General features: G+C 35.1%; 1 protein-coding gene across 1 annotated transcript; it reads right to left on the bottom strand.

The window, feature by feature from the left end:
• Positions 1 to 2,886: 2,886 nt before the first annotated feature.
• On the bottom strand, positions 2,887 to 22,017 carry LOC125655349 (neurocan core protein-like). The gene is made up of 6 exons (XM_056145804.1): positions 21,948 to 22,017; positions 20,345 to 20,455; positions 18,739 to 18,849; positions 14,979 to 15,058; positions 5,485 to 5,572; positions 2,887 to 3,324 (listed from the first exon to the last, which is right to left on the bottom strand). Exons 1-6 carry the CDS (start codon positions 22,015 to 22,017, stop codon positions 3,062 to 3,064), a joined length of 723 nt encoding a protein of 240 aa, XP_056001779.1. The 3' UTR covers positions 2,887 to 3,061.
• Positions 22,018 to 22,292: the final 275 nt, after the last annotated feature.

The raw sequence follows: 22,292 nt of genomic DNA on the forward strand, positions 1-22,292 counted from the left end.
AGAATCGATACTCCCCAACTATAAATTGAATCTTTAACACTATGTAGAGAAGTCCCATGCCATATGGAATCATGTTTGAATAGATATGTCTGACAAAAGGGAATTTCTTGTAACATTACTATATCGATATTACATTCATTTAACCATTGATATAACGTGTTTTTTCCTACGAATAAAGTCCCCTCGCACTTTAGGTAATGTATTTCAATTTATCCATTATAAAGTTCAAAACATATTGCTATTGATATAGTGTCCAGTAATTATTTATCACCGGTGGCAGTGCTCTGCTCCGTAACCGCTTGCAGCATCACACCGATATCCTTTTGTCGAGTGGTGGATAAAGGCGCCGGTTTTGATTCATATCGTTGTTTGTTTTTCGGCCTTTTCTTTAAGTCAGCGGCAACACGACTTATGATCTGACTCAAGGTATTTTACCAGGCTACGCAATAGATTTTGTGTGCATTGTTTATGTAAGGTTGAGGTCAGAGTCACATATGTAGTAGAATTTTTAGCTGTTGCAAGAGTATGTCGGACTTTTTTCAACTTCTACATCCTTCCATCGGATAATATCCTCCATAGGTTTCTTTTTGGAGAATGACCAAGCGGCGGAAGGATTAATATAGTTACCGGTACGTTTTGCTTCCAACACAGATTTGGCTTCTCCTTTTTCCTGCGGTCAATAAGCTTTAGAGCATTGGAGAGCAGATTGGAAGTGCTCTCCAAAATCAGTTGACGAACAGGGAAAGAAGTTGGACAAGACGGGGTTCGGGGGCACAATATGGGATTAAAGTTTTGCATGGCAAGCAGGGCAATGATTTGTTACCATTAATGCACCCTCAGACAGATTTGATTTTCTTCATCACCAGGGGAGCGGGTGAGATGGGCCGCAATATGATAAGAGTTTTACAATGGAATAGATGTATATATAATCGTTGAAAATTTTCTTCACAAGAGTTGCTGATTAGAGATAATATGTAAGCATCTCAATGGTACGGATTTATATCTTTAGTGCAGATTAGTATTGGCTTAAATAGAGAATCAAAATTTTACTTGAGAATATATAGGGAATTTGAAAAAAGAAGATATTTTCAAGAGTAGCATTGCAACCCTAAATTACATTAATATGCTAAAATTCTGAATTCGGGTGTTCTAGCTCACGTGAGAGTTTCTTATCATCCGTCCGTCCAATTGCCTCTTTGTCCATCCATCTGTAATTTTTTTGGGATACACTCTAAACCACTTGGCCAATTTCAACCAAACTTGCCATAAAGCATTCCTGGGTAAAGGGAAATCAAATTAAGGGTCCCCCTCTCCAAGAAGCTCTGGATCAGAAAAGACGAAACTTATGGGAAAGCTTCATTATCAATTTAATTAAGCAAGCATTCTTAATGTGTAAAAATGAGTGTTCCAGGGGATAATTTGTGGCCAAATTTTGACATTAAAGTTTTACATGTAGATGCATCTGTAAAACACGCTTTTAAGATCACGATTTCAGGAGCAAGACTTTACTTGAATTATAAGTACTGTATGTTATATAGTGTAAATATTTGGATACAGTTGGCCATCACAGTACAAAATTGCTGTTTTGAACATGTTTATTTCCAGTGTTCCAGCATTTCTACAATTCATAATTTTTCTATCTCTTGCTCCAAATCGTCAGGAAAAGACAAATTTCGGGCATATCGCATTTTGATTACTATGTTCCTCTTTCGCATCTGTTTCTCTTGGTAACACGGGGTCGAATACCCTCACTCCCTAAAACCCGGTTGAATATATTGTGCAAACTGAGATCTCAGGTGATATATGGTAAGATCAAGTACAACAAAAATAGTTCACTCGGAAATACTGTCCAAAGGTATCAGCTGGAACATTTGTTGATGGCTCAACAGCAGCTCGGTTTTGATAACTTGGCTTTTTCTTTGAGCAATTGCCAAAACCCTCCCATATATTATCCTTGCATATGAGTGAAAGCTAATTATAGGAATTAAATGCAAATAACATCGAAATACATGATATCCATTGAAATTTGCCATGTTCATATTTTGAGCATGTTCAAGTAGATTCTGGTTAGATGTGACTCGCACTGTGTAGGTTTAACTATGACGTCACATTATGAAGCTAAATGTACTGCTCACGACGGAGGAAAACAAACTATGTCAACAAAACGACTTCTGAGCTGAACATACACTAAATCATATGAGACAATATTACTATGAAAATAAACAGAATCATCTCCCCAATATCGGTACTGCTCCCCAAAAGCAATCTATTTATCGCATGAATAATTATCAAAATATTGAAATTGAAACAATTGACAAACTGGACAGGCCAGTATTATGTTTCTAGATATGCATCGATGTTATTGCTGCTTAAATCCCGTCCATCGTATTGTTCGATCGTCATTTTAATTCTACATTGCCTTTTGAAAGAATCACTGACAGATGCCGAGGAAATGCCTTATGCTAGATCGATTCAGTGAACATTCACAGTGTGCTGTTTCGCTAATGTCCAAGTTTTTTGCCTCTTCGTGTTCTTTAACAAGGACACAATTCTCTACTTAGATGCCTATAGCTAAGGACGAATCAAAAAACAAATGAAATGGTAAATTCACAGTAAGTTTGCTTGATGTGAAGAAACATCAGATGCAGCCGGACAACTTGAAAATGACCTTCCAGTATCCTAAGGATTCAGTACTGATGAATAATATTGTGGTAGTTACGACAAAGTATCAACCCCAACCGTCCACCTGGATTCTGATAGCCTTTGCATACATTGTTGATGTCTAGCGTATTCAAATATTGCATCTTCGTTTTCATACAAAATATCAAAGTCGAAATTTTCGTTTTGTTCTTTTCAATATTCTTTTTTACTAATTTCTGACAAAATGAAGGAACATGTTAAGATTAAACAATACATTTATTTCATGTACACTGTACAACACTTCTCACTTGTGTTGTTGAACAGTACATCTAAATGTTCGTTTCAATTGAAACATGGATATCAATTGTTTCCAATTTGTCCTTAAACATTTCATAGTAAAGTGTACCTGGAGAATTGGAGATTAATTATATTGTCCATAGGACATTTCACAAATAAATAAATTAAGGTAAGAGCAACGTCTATCATTCCATTTGCCGTTTCTAAGTAGGTCGATACAGTCCCTTTCCTCTGCTTGCTTTGGATAACCTACACTCGGTTCACCTCTCTGCCAAAAGTGAAAGGTGAAGATTGCATTGGAGTAGCTCCATCGATATTGACCTTCAATATCGACATCGTTTCCCCCAGTCCAAGCTGTGCATTTGTAAAGGTATGTGGGACAAGTACCTAAAATAGATATGAAGGATAAGGGTCTGTAATTTGTAAAATGATAAAGTGTATACCTGTGTTTACCAATAATCGGATGTTATTTTTATGTGGTAATAAATTAAACTGGTTTCCATTTTCTCAAAAATAAAAAGTCGATGTTCCAAGTAAGATGAATTAATTTGCTAGCAGAGTATGAAAAGGGTGGTGAAAAAAGTGATTTAAGTCGTATCTCAATCGGGGTCAGTATTTGCCCAACTGTTTATGTTGTATTCCTTATAGGAGCCATGACATTGATCACTGTACGTTATTATTTTTTTTACCTTTGATACAAACAACACAAAATCCAGATAGAGCAAACAAATACCATGGGTCTAGACCACGCACCTAAGAGGCTTCTATCTTGATCAAACGGAGTAATCCATCGTCAAAATCAGTAGGTAAAGTACGCATATACCAGCATTACAATTCAATGATAGCGTGCATTTGCAACTACAACCTATCTTTGGGTTAAAGGCTGTCTGACGTGTTTCATACCGGTTGTTAGGCCGTTCTTGGCACGCTGGTTTTGACTACGAATACCTCCGTTTATCTTATCAAGATATAGGGCTCTCGTCGGGTTTGACCGGTCAACAGGGGATGCTTACTCCTCCTAGGCACCTGATCCCACCTCTAGTATATCCAGGGGTCCGCGTTTGTCCAACTCTCTATTTTATATCGTTTATAGGAGTTATGAGATTGATCACTATTTGTATCCTTTTTATCTAAATTTAGAGCTGAAGACAACTGCAAGATATAGTATCTTCTCATCTTAAAGTCTGCCTCATAAAAATACCAAAATAGCTAATAAAGGAGCACAATTTGTGTCCATTACAAATGACTACTGAAAGAAATGTTTTACTATAGTAGATACATAAAAACAATGCCACATCTGCAAGTAATATCTTAGATATGATACATACGCGCAACGAAATAACGTGATATAGGAAAAATCCCAGGTATCTAATTCATCCCTGAATACTCATCACGTAGTTAGTTTGTGTATTAATCGAGTTCAAGTCATTAAACTGCACATGAAAAACTTACTGAGCACATTCACGTATGCTCTATTTGTCCCACTCTCACATGTAAATAAATTGTTTCGTGTCTTACAGTGTACGAGATATCTCTCAATATAAATAATTCTAACGTATCTCCAAAATTTAACATTCAAACATTTTGGCCCCTTTAGTGTATTTAGAACAATATGAAAATTGAATTGAGATGTGCATATTCAAATCTTCAAATCTAACCAATATATACTATGATTAAGAAAGTGTATGATTAAGAACAGTCTTTCACGACATTTTAGGAACCCAGACAAGATATTAGTAGATATTTGGTGTCAGTTTGAATCCACCTTGTGCATTGGTTCGGGTAGATATGTTAGTATTACAACCTATAATCAGTACTGCTTTTGAAAATAAAAACAATAAATACAGTGTTAAGTAGTTACTAGCACTGTATCAGTCGCAGGACCCACTTAACGTCCCATCCTTTAACTCTGCTGCAAGAGTTCCTGTAAATCAGAGCTCATATACTACAAACAACCAATTCCCCTGATTGTTTAGGTTAATATGTTTCTCACTCTGAGATACATTTAATTCAATGCAAGGTACAGGTTTGACATGTACAGACTGAATTCAGAATAGAACGCGAGCTATAAATCACACGTCACTAAAGGTAGACAAAATCCAAGCTATAAATCACAGGTCACTAAAGGTAGACAGAATCTTAACTATAAATTACAGTTCACGAAGGTATACAGAATCCGAGATATAAATTACATTTCACTAAAATATATAGAATCCGAGCTATGAATTACAATTCACTAAAAATACACAGAATCCTAACTATAAATTACAGTTCACTATAGTATACATAATTTGAGATATAAATTACAGTTTACTAAAATAGACAGAATCCGAACTATAAATTACAGCTCACGAAGGTATACAGAATCCGAGATATAAATTACATTTCACTGAAATATATAGAATTCGAGCTATAAATTACAATTCACTAAAAATACAGAGAATCCGAGTGTGAATTACAGTTCATTAAAGTATACAGAATCCGAAATATAAATTACAGTTTACTAACAAAACACAGAAGCCGAGCTACGAATTACAATTGACTTACTTTTGACAAGAAAAGTGGAAGCAAGCCATTTTGACTTTTCTTGGTCCTCGATTTCCACCAGGTGAGAACCTCTCTTCCTACACTCCAGCTGTAATGTAAAACTTATACGGTACCAATTTTGATGCACCAGATGCGCATTTCGACAAATAATGTCTCTTCATTGATGTTCAACCGAAATGTTTGAAATCCGAAATAACGATAAACTTGCTAGAGCTATTATAGGAAAAATCAGTGTGCCAAAAAGTGGAGTCAAATTCGTCCAAGGATAAGAGCTTTGCATGAGGGAGATAATCCTTAATTTTGAAATGAATTTCTACATTTTATCACAGCAATTAAATATACATCCGTATTTTCAAGCTAGTAACGAAGTATTACTATGTTTTGTTAAATGTAAGTTCTATATACGTGTATAAATTAGATATAAATATCAGATCAGTTTTAGGAGGAGTAAGTATTCCCTGGTTCCTTGCCATATTTGCCGTGGGCCATTCTTTGAACAGGTAGACTATCTAATTTGTTGTCAAATTTGTATGAAAAAGACTTATGCGGCCTAGCAATTGGTAAGAAACATGTGGTCCCCCGGGGGGGGGGTTAAGTTCACAATATGGGGTTAAAGTTTACAGGCAAATATGAAGTAGAAAGTCATTTTCAAATCATCATGAATTGCCTGAATATGATTTATCATACTGATGGGCAAGCATCCTCCAGTTTATTAAAATCATGAACTTGGAGGGTAGGGTGGAACCACAGTATGGGATTAATTCTTTTACATGTTAAGTTTTTAATCTTCTGGAGAACATCAAGGCCACGGTTAGTCAACATCCTATTTTACTGCAGATTCAACTCCTGTCGAAGCATGACCCAAGTGGTCGAATGAGGCTTCAGTAGGAAATAAAGTTTTTCATAACAAATGGAGAAAATCTTTCACAAAATTATTCACAGAGTAACTAAACCAGGATTTAACATCTTCATGCATTGCAGATTCAGTTTGATAAGTCCCAAGGGTACTTTTGTACAATACAAATTCAGAGTTTTAACAGAGACATATTTGACAGAGAAAAGCATTTCTCCAAGTCTCGTATTATCTCGCGGTCCCCATTTTTTCGGGAACAAAATGCACACGTTGATATAAATCCCTTTCATGTACACCGAATTAAGAATGAAAGATACCAAGATCTTCCTAACCCCATGAATAAAACATTGAACATACGATTTTTTAAGAATATATTTCGCTTCAAAGTAAAATGAAAGTGAAGTATCAAAAGGCAACATTTGATTCACACTCGGCAAAATTAGTGAGATTTCCGGAAATGCTTGCGATCTGCCTACATTTTTGTTAAAAGTATATTTGTTGATCATGAAATCATTTGAAAACTAGTTACGTTCGATTCCAATTGATTATAGGAGTGAAATGAAGTTAAATCAAGATCAATTTATATTCTGCCCATTCGTTCGCAGATAATATAACCATGATACTATACATATATAAAACTTCACAAAGATGTCAATGGACTTCAGCAAACTTTATTCTTTTCAAAGTGGTACTAATTCTCAACGATATACATGTAAGCGTGTGTGGTAAAAGACTGAAACAAGAAACCATGTTCTAATTACTAATGTGTTTACAGAACATATGTCACAACTATTGAACACAATGATGCATATGACAGATATGTAACTACAATAATAATGGGTAAAGTAACAATATAGGCCCAAAATATTTATTTATAACACGAATGGTTTTCCATTGAAAAACTGTAAGAACCGTACTTTTACACATATAAAGCTTTTGACAATAATGTTGTTCCATACATTTAAGTGTGAATGAGAAAATTACTGATACAGTCTAAATTCCTAATTATAGGAAATAGAAAACATTGTAATGATATATATAACAATGAATATGCACAAATATTGTAATGTTATTACACTATGTGTCTGCATTTGGATGAAAATCTGAGGGTCTCAGGGTGAACAATGAATGGTGTAGGTAACACCCAAAACCAGAAAACTGGAAATAAGGAACATTAAATCTTTTAAAAAGGAAAGAAAACTAAGTCATATTTTAAGGAAAAATAACTCTTGCAGATGTAAAGGAAAATAACTCTAGAGAAAACTTAGCATAAAGAATATAAATATATACAAGAACATTACAATTTATCAAAATATGGGCCTGTCAAATATTTTAAGCGCTAAACATACCGCCGAAAGAGTTGCTTATCTCTGCTATATATATATCTCTGGTATTATATACGGATATATTGGGGAAATTTGAAATTCTTCTCAAGAAGAACCCGGTGGTGAGTAGTATGCAATCATCCCCAGGTTTGTTTGAACCATAGTCCGGTGAGGTAGGTTTGGGCACAACAAGAATAGAAATTGTACATGGTAGAATCTGTATACAATGATCTACTGACATGAATAGTCACACTAATATGCAAACAAAATGTTTTGCAAAATGTTAGATGTACAAAAAATCATTTATAATTATATAAATAAACACAAATTATATAAATCCTACTGGAATTCCGAAATAAAAAAGAGAATGATCTCGCTATGGGGTGAGTTCGTATTGGAATTCCCAACCGTTGAAATAGAAGTCAGATATTGATCAAGATCAATACATACATTGTGTTCATGAGAAAATTGCTATCATTATAATTTGTGTAGATATCAAAGGCAAATCATTGGAAATGTAAATATGACAAAAACTATACAGTTGTCTCTGATATGCCATTTGAATAAGTATTAGTAGTTAATACCTCAATGCATTTATATTTTATTGCTATTTTAAACAAGTATTAGTAGTTAAGAGCCATTCTCTGTAACCACTTAAACATTTATATAAGGGGTCCGGCACGCACTGTCACCGATTTTTTTCAAATTTGGCACATCGACTTAATCTGGCATAAGTAATGTAAAACCATCATAATTTGGTTGCTATGCAACTCTGTTGCCATGGTAACACGTGCATGCCATTCAGGTCACAAAAGAGTCAATTTTTGCATGAAAACTGACATTTTTCATTCAACTATACTGGATTAACCTGTTTGAGTTCTTATTTAATCATTATCAAATGATACTATATAGCATTTTTATTATTTAGTTTGATATTTAGTTAAAGGTTTGAATAATTCTGTTATATTTTCATTCTGTCTGGAAGAGAGGGTTGTTTGATACATTCTGAAAAAGCTAATTTAGAGGCAAATTTGAATGATGGATAAAAATTCCCGCATTCAGCTTGAAATCTATAAATGCTTGTACAACATACATTAGATATAGTAGTATCATATAACAATGAGACATGTTTGGGAATCTACCATCTAAGCTATGCTTCCATGGAAACAAAATGATGCATTTCGTCATGATATGACAGTAGAGATGCATTTTTCAATGTAATTCAAAATACAATTTTCTATGTATTCAAAGTATATAATCTTAATAACCGACTGCTACTGATGTTAGATTTTAAATTTTAACAAGTTTAATATGAGAATTCATGTTCGTTGCCATGGAAACGAAAATTGCTATTTCTTTTCAAATTCGAAATCCATGCAAAATGAATAAATTTTTAGACCAAAAAAAAAAATATGCTTTTATAAACAGATTCAACTGAAGTCAATGTTGTAGTTGATTAAATATTAATACTGATAGATAATTCATATTACATTGTTGCTATGGTAACAAAATATCACAAAACAGCAAGCTTGATGTTCACATTCTTTTCAAATAAATCTCATTTTGTTATACATCATGCATGTTCTTCAATCATAAACACTCTTAATTTGTAACAGATAATTAAATCAATGCATACGTTTTTTTCTTCTTCAGATGTGCAAGATTTCTATTTGTGTATCGTACATGTATCACAAATTGCAAATTTATATCTTAAGAATTCATCAAAATAACTACCATATCTAGAAAATCCATATTTGAATATTTCAGTTATTTCAAACTATCATGTACATTTTTTCACCTTGCCAATCGAATTAAGTGTGACATTGAAATTGAATCATTGATCTTAAAAATTGTTTAAGTTAAATAAACTAAATAGGATACATAAAGATTGTAATTAATCATTGATTCATGAGGAATTACCACCCCCACCCCCACCCTCTCTCTCTCTCTCTCTCTCTCTCTCTCTCTCTCTCTCTCTGTAGTTCAATATTAGCTCTGCTTCTATGCATGTGCAAGAAATGTTATGCCAGTACCATGTATGAAATCTATTAAACTAACATTTTTTAACACATGACTTGACAATTTACAGTTACTTGTGAGAAAGTATTTTGACCTTGACTCGTGACCTTGGCAATTGATTCAAAACAATTGAGGGTCTCTATTTTCTAGAGTCTGGACGTTCATCATTGTCACTCGTTTAACGTATCTTTTTAAACATAGGTATGTGAATTATATTTCAACATCATAGGAAGACCTTGCTTGTAACTGTAACATACCAATGATGGTCATATTGAAGTCATTTAGTATGCTGGGAAAGTCAATATCTTTAATATCTGACATCGTTGGAACCCACGGGTTGATTCATTGATTATCATTTAACGTCCCGCCGAAGAATTTTTCACTCATATGGAGACGTCACCATTGTCAGTGAGGGTTGCAAAATTTAGGCCTATGCTCGGCGCTTAATTACGGCCTTTGAGCAGTGGGTTCCGATAATGAATATTTCATAATCATATCCTATTATAAATGGTATACCTTTATTTTAGAATCATATATTACAAAATAGATAAGATAAGCACGCACAATCTTTTTCATTTTCTAATGTTGCGCATATATAGTCATCATGGCTAATCGTCTTCTCAATGGCATAGAGGCAACTACAATATAATGTGATCTGCTGTCCTGATAGAAACTCTTTCCGGTTAAATGAACCACACCCTATCATATCTTTTGAGGCAACATAAGCATCGAACATACACTGGTGCTTCTGACTTGGCCCCCACCAAAATGACAATATGACACTTCCTACAAAATCAATAAATAATATTAATTTTAAGAGAAATACCAAGATGAATATATGCAAGCATATCAAAATCTTACGTCCCATCTAAAATGTATTACTTGTTCTCCCCATGTCATCTGCATCTACTACTACATGTAGCTGTAATATGTATTCCTTAAATTATATGATTGAATGAAATCTTATTCAAACCCTTTTCCTACGGTAGGTAATACCTTACTTAAATACATGCATTCTTATCTAGATTTAGTTTTATCTAAACTCTAAGGTGATTATATGACCTCAGTTAATCATCACATTGGTTAATTATAATATTCAAAACAGTGAGAATTGTTTTGCAGTGTTTTATCACTTGAGGACTTATGCGACGTTTCTCAATAATATATATCATTTTTTATGAATGTGCACTCTGTCTCGTTTCTACAAAAAAAATCTTGGGGTACGTTGTATTACCATGCCTGTTTTAGAGATAGCATACTGGTACTCAGTATTTTGATAGTTTCTAATATTGTTGCAATCAAAAGTTATGTATTACAGCAGATTGTATATATAAGGACAGTACAAATATATTTTAGCAAAGAATGGATCAAATCCAGGACCCCTGCATTACAAGATAGGTTATCTAATCACTAAGCTACCCAGGCCGGTAAAATTTGAATTTATTTCCGAAATCATAGCTTTTTATATCAAGAAGATGAAGAAAAAAATCCCGAGAAAATGTCAGAAATGTTGCTTGTATGTACTTAATAGATACTTTTGTTTTGTTAGTGGCATGTGTAAAATGAAAACAAAATCAAGCTGAACAAAAAAGAAAAAAAAATAGAGTAAATTCCCATGCTAAGGTGTATCAGTATTGGTATTTCTACAATATTTCAATTCTGTTTAATTAATTGAATTTATTCATAGAATTGATATTTTTTTTAAAGTATCATAAAAAATAAAGAATAATTAATACGTGGATGTCTAATAATACTGAATAGTGTCCCCACCTCAATTCACTTCTCAGTTGAGTATCTGTAGGCCTACATGTATAACACCCCCCCCCCCCCCCCCCCCGAACTAATACAAGTAGAAAAGATTTGAGATAAAATTCAATGTTATGGCCCATTACTTTATTTCACGAAGGACAGCTTATTTAATGTTTTGGCATGTATCAATGGGGGGAAAAGTATACAATGGCTTAATCACAACAGGGCGTCTCTTTTCTTTTATGTAATATGTATAATAACGAAAGGTCATGCATTTTTCAAATGAATAAATATCTATGATTTTTTTAATGATTCTATTACTTCATTCTATTATAAAACAAATAATGATAACGATTTTGCATTTATTATCTCAATTTCATCCTAGACATACGATCCCCTACAGAAGAAAGTGTGCTGCATTAGGCCTAAGTAGATCTAAGTACGGTAATGTGTGACGCCACAGTCTACATTTTGACGTCATATCAATACAACTGAAGCAGTGGCGAGTAGAAGGGTGAATATTTAGCACGCACGCACATCATATGTGCCATGCTATTGGCAGATCTAGAGAAATCCAAAATTGTACACAATGTCTATGAAAACATTTGGCATCAAATTGATTGTGATCAAGTTGATTAATTCTAGGCTTGTGAATGGATTTCAAAGTAAATAGAATAATTACCTGTATTACTAGAACGCTGGTACTCGGAGATATGTCTCTCACACCTTCTCCTTTCGTGTGGGTGAGTGGAGAGAATATTTTGAATGCCACATGTCTTCGTCTAAACTTCTGTCAGCATGCAGTAAGACATTATCCCGCCATATTATATGTGTTTCTATGTAATTTTACTGCCTTATCACGTTGAAGAGTTTCAAAGGGGAATAACTCTTGGTTACAAAATGCATTTCCCCCTATAAATCATTCACTTCAAATTGTGTGAAATAGGCAGATTCCCAAAAGTTTTAGTTTAGATTTATAAAGAACATAGATTAGTTGTTTTAAAAACTTGTGTCACTTTATTTGAGGTGGATGCGAATAAAAGTTATTAAGACATAAAAACCATTGAATTTAAACACAATTTTACAGATTTGTTCAGGTATAAAAATCACTTAGGATTGTCCATTATTCATTTTTTTTCTTAAATTAAAAATATGGGGTCTGTTTTATAATTTAATATGAAAATTAGAATTTTAAGACTATTCATAATGTTTTATATTCAACTTTTGTGCCAAAACTACCAAATTCTAGAAAATGGCCAAACTTGATAAAATTGTACCTGTTTCCATAGCAACCATGATCACTATCTACTTTTTAAATATATTTTCTTGAATATGCTATATAGATGTTTCATTCAGGTGAGTTTCGTAAAAATTGGTGACTATGCGTGCCAAATTTTTTTAAGTGGTTACAGAGAATGGCTCTTAATACGTCAATGCATTCATATTGCGTTGCTATTTTTAAATAAGTGCCGTGGGGATCCGGGTTAGAATAGATCTTCAGTACCCCTTGCTTGTCGTAAGAGGCGACTAAATGGGGCGGTCCTTTGGATAAGACCGCAAAAACCGAGGTCCCGTGTCACAGCAGGTGTGCCACGATAAAGATCCCTCTCTGCTCAAAGGCCGTAAGCGCCGAGCATAGGCCTAAATTTTGCAGCCCTTCCCCGGCAATGGTAACGTCTCCATATGAGTGAAAGATTCTCGAGATGGACGTTAAACAACAAAAAATCAATCAATCAATTTAAATAAGTCCCCTAAACAAAAGTGCGTATAGGAAATGGCAAAATTTTAATTGTTTTAAAAAACCGACAACCCTTTGACACTCTAAACATTGCAAGATTTTGGGACCGCCATTTTTTTGACAATTTCTGGCTTTAGTCCTTTGTCCTAACAGACGTGCAATATATGATATGATATGGTTCCATTTTTGTGTAAAATTTTAAATTATGGTTAAGTGTAGTTGTTTTCTTTAAATATGGCATAATTTTGTATTCGAAAAAAGTACGACATTAATTAAGTTTCAAAAACATTAATGGTTGACAGTGGAAAAATCATATCCATCCAAGATAGTTTGATTTGAATAATAACCAAAGAAAAGATGCATTTTGCCACCTTTTAATCAAAAACAGAAATATATCTCAACATCAGAAAATCACACATTTACGTAAAACAAAATAATGAAAATAAGTGAAAATTCATTAAAATGGCAATTTGTTCGTTAGTGTCAACAGATAAGAAAAACTGCTAAATCATATATATCTATGAATTGATTGTGAACATTTCGCAAATTCTATGGTCGTTATAACGATCTAGTTCGTCAATACAACCTCGCATTGGGTCAAATGCTGTCTGACGTGTTTCATACCGATTGCTAAGCCGTTCTTGGCACACTGATTTTGACTGTGGATAACTCCGTTTACCTGATCAGGATATAGGGCTCACGGCGGGTGTGACCGGTCAACAGGGGATGCTTACTCCTCCTAGGCACCTGATCCCACCTCTGGTGTGTCCAGGGGTCCGTGTTTGTCCAACTATCTATTTTGTATTGCTTGTGGGGGTTATGAGATTGATCACTGTTCGTTATCTTCACCTTGCATTAAGGAAATCATTGTTTATAATCGACATACTGTTAAGGAAACACCAGTATATGAGTTATTGTCCTTGACAACATTTTATAATAAATATTCTTTATTTCAAATGATTGATAATCTATGGGAAAAACCTGTTCACTCTCAATGGTTTACTAAAATTTTTTATCTAATCCAGGGATGCAATTCCCATGAACGATCTATTTCTATCATGAACAGATTATATGGAAACGATTTTTACAAAAACCAATGACATTCCATGAGGATCGATCTATCCTAATTCGTTCAATTTTATAAATTGGTCACGAACTTATTAGGTGATAGGCCCACTTTATGTGTGAGAAAAAATGGTAACTTCAAATGTACGCCATTGTCTGACTTTGAAATCAACTGAAAGCTCTTTGAAGGGAAAATCTTCAAACTTCAACACAATTGTGTTTTTATAGATGTGTATTTTGCTTTGATTTCATGTGAACGAGTTTCTTAAAATCCAACTCCGGGATTTTTTTTCGTAACAATTTCAACTCCATCGATGCTTCCCGATAAGATAATATATAGAGGAAATATAAATAAATATGAAATAAGGATAATACTTAACATCGAGGCCTCTGCTGGTGGACTGTTAGTCCCCGGGGGTATCTACAGCCCAGTAGCTAAGTATTTCGTTACTCGCTTGAAAATACAGATGAATATTTAATTGCAGTTATAAAATCTAACAATTCATTTCAAAATTAAGGATTATTTCCCTCACGCATAGCTCTTATCCTTAGACGAATTTGACTCCACTTTTTTGACACTCTGTTTTCCCCTAAAATTGCACTAAAAGTTTATTGTTATTTCGGATTTCAAACATTTCGGTTGAGCATCACTGAAGAGACATTATTTGTCGAAATGCGCATCTCGTGCATCAAAATTGGTACTGTATAAGTTTTACATTGTAGATAAACGACAGTAGGCTTTTACCTTAGCGTCTGTCCAATTCACTCTCTTTTCATCTAGGTAGTAGCAATGACCCTGGTACTCTATCCAGCTTGATGGGCATCCTGAAGATTACATCATCATGAATATCAGTCATGAAATGCATACATAAATGTATCTATCTGTGAATCTATCTGCATCATTATAAATATCAAACATGATATACGCATCTATCTATTAATATATGTGTGTATATACGAAAGGTGAAGATAACGAACAATGATTAATCTCATACCTCCAATAAGCAATACAAAATATAGACTGGGGCAAAGACGAAGCCCTGGACACAACAGATTTGCCTAGGAGTAAGCATACCCTGTCGAACGTTCACTCCCGCCGTGAGCCCTATATCTTAATTAGGTAAATGAAGTTATCCGTAGTCAAAATCAGTGTGCCAAGAACGGCTTAATAATCCGTATGAAACGTCAGACAGCATTTGACCTAATGATAGATTGTATTGGCATATTAGATCGTTGTAACGACAATAGAATTTGCGAAATGCTGAATTTAAACGAGACTGTGAAACCCCTGCACAATCAACGTGTTTGTCAGTAGCCTGCCTCGATTTAAAAACTGACCATACCCAGAACAAGCTCTTGTGTATCGAATCAGTTGAGAGATATAAACCCTATATGTAGGGGATAATGGAATATTGGAATATTGCTAGATAAGTATAGGAAGCTGAAAATGGAGAATCTGAAATCATCCCGTTTGTCATAAAGTTGAGATGTTAGTTTGCCGTTAATATATACTACTCAAAATTTGATAAGGATCACAAGGTTATATGTGTGTAATTTACCACTAACATAACAAAAGACATAAATTTGACTCAGAAACGTGTTTACTCAGGTTATGAATGAAAATTCATGAACGGCATGAACTTTTATCAATTCGGAATGCTTGAAATCTGATAACAACACCAAAAGGCATTTCATTACAAAAAGTTAACAGCAAACCAGAGAAAGAATTACACAGTTTTTGGGGATAGTCCATCATTACACTTAGTCGATGAAGTGTCAATACCGGGTATGGCCTCCGCTTGCATCAATGACGGCTTGACAACGTCGAGCCATGCTGTCAATAAGCACCTGGATGTTTCCAATGGGAAGGTTGTTCCATTCTTCCACGAGGGTGTTTCCGAGCTCTGCCAAAGTCGTGGGTTGTGCCCTACGGCGTGAAAGGGCAACCTGCAGCATGTTCCATACATGCTCAATCGGGTTCAATTCCGGCGAGCGCACTGGCCAGTCCATACGGACAACTGTCTCCTGCTGAAGGTACTGCTCCACCACCCTGGCGCGATGAGGAAGGGCGTTATATTTATCATCCATCAGGATGAACTCAGGGCGAACAGCACCAGCTTAGGGTTTGACGTATACATCGAGGATCTCATCCCGGTACCGCACCCCCGTCATTGTTCCTCTCTTCAGGACATGAAGATCTGTTCTTCCATCCCTGCTGAGTCCACCCCAGACCATGATGGAACCACCACCATAACGGTCATGTTCACTGATGTTGGCATTATGGAAACGTTCACGTTGTCGTCACCACACTCGGTGCCTCCTGTCTGTAAAGTCCAAATAATATCTGGACTCATCGGTGAACAGAACTTGAACCCAATCGTTCTGTGTCCAAGTGACATGATCTTCAGCCCAGTCCAATCGCTCCCGACGGTGTCGAACAGTCAGAGGAATTCGAACACATGCCCTTCTCGAGCTGAGACCTGCATTGTGAAGCCGATTCCGTATCATCTGAGTGGACACATTCACCCCCGAGGCGTTCAGGAGGTCGTTACGTAGGCTGGTTGCTGTCCAGAAGGGATGGCGTCGTGCCTGAAGAGCCACAAAATGGTCTTAGCGTTGGGTTGTCGACCTCTGACGACCACCCCATGTCGGTGTGCTGCTGTACCAAAAGTTTGCTGTCGGTTTCAGGCCCTGTTTACAACGCTCTGGCTGACGTTTAGTGTATTTGCAACGTCACGTTGTGAATAGTCAGCGTCAAGCATTTCAATACATCTTCCCAGTTGTTCTGTCGCCAGGCGACACCTTACACGTTGAGGGGACATTGTGTTGATAAACGTAGTGTAAACACTCAAATGAGTTTGGAATTTTAGAAAGAATCAGACACCGATGCCTGAGTGAAAATCGTGCAATGGTAGCAAAAGCATAAACTGTGATGAGAAACGCATTTTCCATGGCATGAAATGCACGTGCAAGTTTGCTGAAGACGTTTTTTATTTCACTTGGACACAATATTGCCAGTTATGCAGTTATTAATCTTTTAAACATAAAAATATCTATGATCCTTATCAAATTTTGAGTAGTAATATATCTAAGAATGAAGCAGAAGTGGACAACTCTTTGATGTCTTTTAGTTTTCGAGTTCATTGGGATAAATCGAATCTACATATGAATAAAAGTTATTATTGTTAATAGGGAAAACGTCGTCGATATATCTAAATGTAATTTTGAAGGCCACAGCAAGAGATTTCTTCTTCTCACGTAGCGGATTTTTTAACAAATTCTGCTTCATATGAATATAAAAACAGGTCACTTAACAAAGGAGCGCAATTCGTGCTCATGGGAATTCCAACAGACTGGAGGACCTGATCACCAAAGACCAGGAAGATATTGTCAATGAGGAACTCTACCATGTTTTTTATCGCATTTTCAGAGTACTTGTGCGTGGAATCAGTGTGGTGTTAACCAAAATATCTTTTTGGATGACTGGTCACTAGATATGAATATTTTCGTTTTCCATTTTCGTGAAGGCGCAACTGTCTATGATATCAAAATGTATAGTCTTTAATTTATCGTGAGGAATGATCGTGTAAAATGTAGAAAAGTCATACGTTTTGATGTTGTGATTTGAGAACAGTTTTGCGATTTAAGTTTACCAAAAGTTCTTTAACAAATTTTAGAATCCACATTTCAATTACACCACTTCTGACATATCTAGTGGCACAGTAAGTTTGAACTTTCTCCTTTGCAGCTGTTAAAAGATTTGTGAGGAGTAAAGATAAGGGCTTGGTAGAACATCTATTGGATCCAGCAATGTATCTTTGTTTGTAAAGGTATTATGTAGTTTAGGAATCCAGTATAGGTAGGTATCTCATATTCATTCGACTCATTGATTGGGTATGATATTAAATGTGTCTAAAAATGAAACATGGTTTTGAAAACTTTCCTTTTTTGAACGGGCATTTGGAGTATAAGTACGATTACCAAAAGTGGAATTAAAGACAAGTTCGTTAAAAATACAGTTGCAATAATGAGCCTTACAAACAAAGACAATGTTGTTAAAAGCTTTGTCAGCAAGAACTAAAACATTCCTCATCTAGCTATCTAATTCTTTTATCACTTCTGGTTTACTAAACACAGAAGGATAGAAGGTACGTATTTTTTTGTATTTTTTTTTTTGATATGTCTAATGCGGGATTTTAATATTTCTCTGATAATTTTAATCCATTCTGACAATATATGAAAATCTTTTTCATATTTAGCCCATCGTCTGGCAAAATATTTGACAAAATCCATAATAGACATGAAGTTATGTCGCCAATTGAAAGACTGAGGTTCTCTGCATTTAGGACCTTTTAGAATAAGCGATTTGAGGTCCTCATTTTCAACTATATCACGATCACAAGTAATAAAATGATTTAATTCAGATGGCAGCAATCCTATTGCATTATTTCGTACATATTCTTACAACAGAATGAATATTTTAGCACATTTAGCAAAACGCATACTTCTACACGTGTCGCCGATAAAGCCATCTGCACACTGACAGGAGAACGTTGTTGGACCGGATGTGCACATTCCGTTATTTTTACATGGAGAGGAGGCACAGTGATCGATGTCTGCAATATAAGAAATAAATCGGCCATGATATCTGCACAGCGAAAAATTAGGGGCCATCATAATCTGAATTATCCATATTGATAAAAGAAATCCAGCACGTGCAGTTTATTTGTTCATTTTCACTTCGTCTTTTACGACTGCAACTTCTACATGGCGAGCGCTTTATATACAATCAAGATATACGGCACATGACCCGTGTGACCGGTCAACAATTTATGATAATGCTCTTACACTCCTGATCCCACTTCTGTTCCTTTCAAGGGGCCTCAATGAATAATCTTAATAATACATTGAATATGACGAACAGTGATCAATCTCACAAATCATGTAAAAATGCAAAATTAAGAGTTAGGTTAACACGGATCCCTGTGTATACCAGAGATGGGATCAGGTGCCTAGGAGGTGTAATTGTTGACGGGATACCCCCGCCTTAAGTCATATATGAAACTTCAAACTATCTTCATCATGTAAACTGAGTTATCTGTAGTCAAAATTAGTATGTAAACATTCGTATGAAACAGACTAGACATTATTCTATCCGATGACAAATTGTATTTGCAAAATTTAAATTATATTATTGATCATAAAATTCCAGAAATTGTTTTTATAGTTTTGTGATCAGTCAACTTGGGGGCATCTTAGAAAGTATTCCATTTTGAGGGTGAATGGAATAGTAAGAGTACTGATTGACAATTCGTGCTGATGTGAATTTCAACAGAGGGTTGGTAGACCTAATCACCAACGACTGTGGATATATTGTCAGTGAGGTACTCTAACATATTTTCAATATCAACTCAAGCGTACTTGTGCACAGAATCAAAGTGATGTTTAACAAAGTATTTTTTTCTTCAAATAACTGATCACTGGATATGTATATTTCCTTTTTCCATTTTTTGTTGACGAATTAAATTTCTACGATCTCAAAAAGGTCTAGTCTTTAATTTATCGTGAGGAAGGATCGTGTAAAGTGTTGAAAAATTATACGTGCTGGGGTTTTATCTAAGAAACGTTTTCTCATATCAAATTTACTAAACGTTCTTCGAAATATTTTTAGAATCCACATTTGATTTACTCCCATTCTGGTATATTTTATGCACAATTTTGTGATACAATGTACGTTTGAAGTTTCTCCTTCAGAGCACTTAACATTGTCGTGAGGACAAAAGACATGGACTTAGTAGGACTTCTACTGGATCCAGCAATCTTTGTAAGTATATTTTGTGATGTTTAGGAATCCAGTTAGGTACGGTAACTCATATTCATTCATCCCATTGATTTGGATATTAAATTTCTCTCCAAATGAAGCATGGTTTTGAAGAATTTCATCTTTTGTAAGTAAAGCTGGAGTGGTAGAAGTAGGATGACCAAATTTGGAATTATTGCCAAGTTTGTTTTTGAGCACAGAATTGCAGTAACAGATTTATGCTATGGAGACATGTGGTACACCTATGGATATAGCAATAATGCTAGCACACTTAATTAGAAAATACATACCTTTACACGTGTTTCCGATGAAGCCATCTGCACACTGACAGGAGAACGTTGTTGGACCGGATGTGCACATTCCGTTATTTTTACATGGAGAGGAGGCACAGTGATCGATGTCTGCAATATAAGAAATAAATCGGTCATGATATCTGCACAGCGAAAAATTAGGGGCCATCATAATCTGAATTATCCATATTGATAAAAGAAATCCAGCACGTGCAGTTTATTTGTTCATTTTCACTTCGTCTTTTACGACTGCAACTTCTACATGGCGAGTGCTTTATATACAATCAAGATATACGGCACATGACCCGTGTGACCGGTCAACAATTTATGATAATGCTCTTACACTCCTGATCCCACTTCTGTTCCTTTCAAGGGGCCTCAATGAATAATCTTAATAATACATTGAATATGACGAACAGTGATCAATCTCACAAATCATGTAAAAATGCAAAATTAAGAGTAAGGTTAACACGGACCCCTGTGTATACCAGAGATGGGATCAGGTGCCTAGGAGGTGTAATTGTTGACGGGATACCCCCGCCTTAAGTCATATATGAAACTTCAAACTATCTTCATCATGTAAACTGAGTTATCTGTAGTCAAAATTAGTATGTAAACATTCGTATGAAACAGACCAGACATTATTCTATCCGATGACAAATTGTATTTGCAAAATTTAAATCATAATATTGAACATAAAATTCTCGAAATTGTTTTTATAGTTTTGTGATCAGTCAACTTGGGGGCATCTTAGAAAGTATTCCATTTTGAGGGTGAATGGAATAGTAAGAGTACTGATTGACAATTCGTGCCGATGTGAATTTCAACAGATTGTTGGTAGACCTAATCACCAAAGACTGTATATATATTGTCAGTGAGGTACTCTAACATATTTTCAATATCAACTCAAGCGTACTTGTGCACAGAATCAAAGTGATGTTTAACAAAGTATTTTTTTCTTCAAATAACTGATCACTGGATATGTATATTTCCTTTTTCCATTTTTTGTTGACGAATTAAATTTCTACGATCTCAAAAAGGTCTAGTCTTTAATTTATCGTGAGGAAGGATCGTGTAAAGTGTTGAAAAATTATACGTGCTGGGGTTTTATCTAAGAAACGTTTTCTCATATCAAATTTACTAAACGTTCTTCGAAATAATTTTAGAATCCACATTTGATTTACTCCCATTCTGGTATATTTTATGTACAATTTTGTGATACAATATACGTTTGAAGTTTCTCCTTCAGAGCACTTAACATTGTCGTGAGGACAAAAGACATGGACTTAGTAGGACTTCTACTGGATCCAGCAATCTTTGTAAGTATATTTTGTGAAGTTTAGGAATCCAGTTAGGTATGGTAACTCATATTCATTCATCCCATTGATTTGGATATTAAATTTCTTTCAAAATGAAGCATGGTTTTGAACAATTTCATCTTTTGTAAGTAAAGCTGGAGTAAAAGTAGGATGACCAAATTTGGAATTATTGCCAAGTTTGTTTTTGAGCACAGAATTGCAGTAACAGATTTATGCTGTAGAGACATGTGGTACGCCTATGGATATAGCAATAATGCTAGCACACTTAATTAGAAAATACATACCTTTACACGTGTTTCCGATGAAGCCATCTGCACACTGACAGGAGAACGTTGTTGGACCGGATGTGCACATTCCGTTATTTTTACATGGAGAGGAGGCACAGTGATCGATGTCTGCAATATAAGAAATAAATCGGCCATGATATCTGCACAGCGAAAAATTAGGGGCCATCATAATCTGAATTATCCATATTGATAAAAGAAATCCAGCACGTGCAGTTTATTTGTTCATTTTCACTTCGTCTTTTACGACTGCAACTTCTACATGGCGAGCGCTTTATATACAATCAAGATATACGGCACATGACCCGTGTGACCGGTCAACAATTTATGATAATGCTCTTACAC

Source organism: Ostrea edulis, chromosome 7, assembly GCF_947568905.1.
Source record: "Ostrea edulis chromosome 7, xbOstEdul1.1, whole genome shotgun sequence".
Lineage (NCBI taxonomy): Eukaryota > Metazoa > Mollusca > Bivalvia > Ostreida > Ostreidae > Ostrea > Ostrea edulis.

Excerpts from the sequence above, each read along its gene's own strand:
- LOC125655349 (XM_056145804.1), bottom strand. The coding sequence starts at position 22,017 with ATGTGCACATCCGGTCCAACAACGTTCTCCTGTCAGTGTGCAGATGGC. Across the intron at positions 5,573-14,978 it reads TGAATTGGACAGACGCTAAG|CTGGAGTGTAGGAAGAGAGG; the intron begins GTAAAAGCCTAC and ends TTTACATTACAG. Across the intron at positions 3,325-5,484 it reads TTCCACTTTTCTTGTCAAAA|GTACTTGTCCCACATACCTT; the intron begins GTAAGTCAATTG and ends TATCTATTTTAG.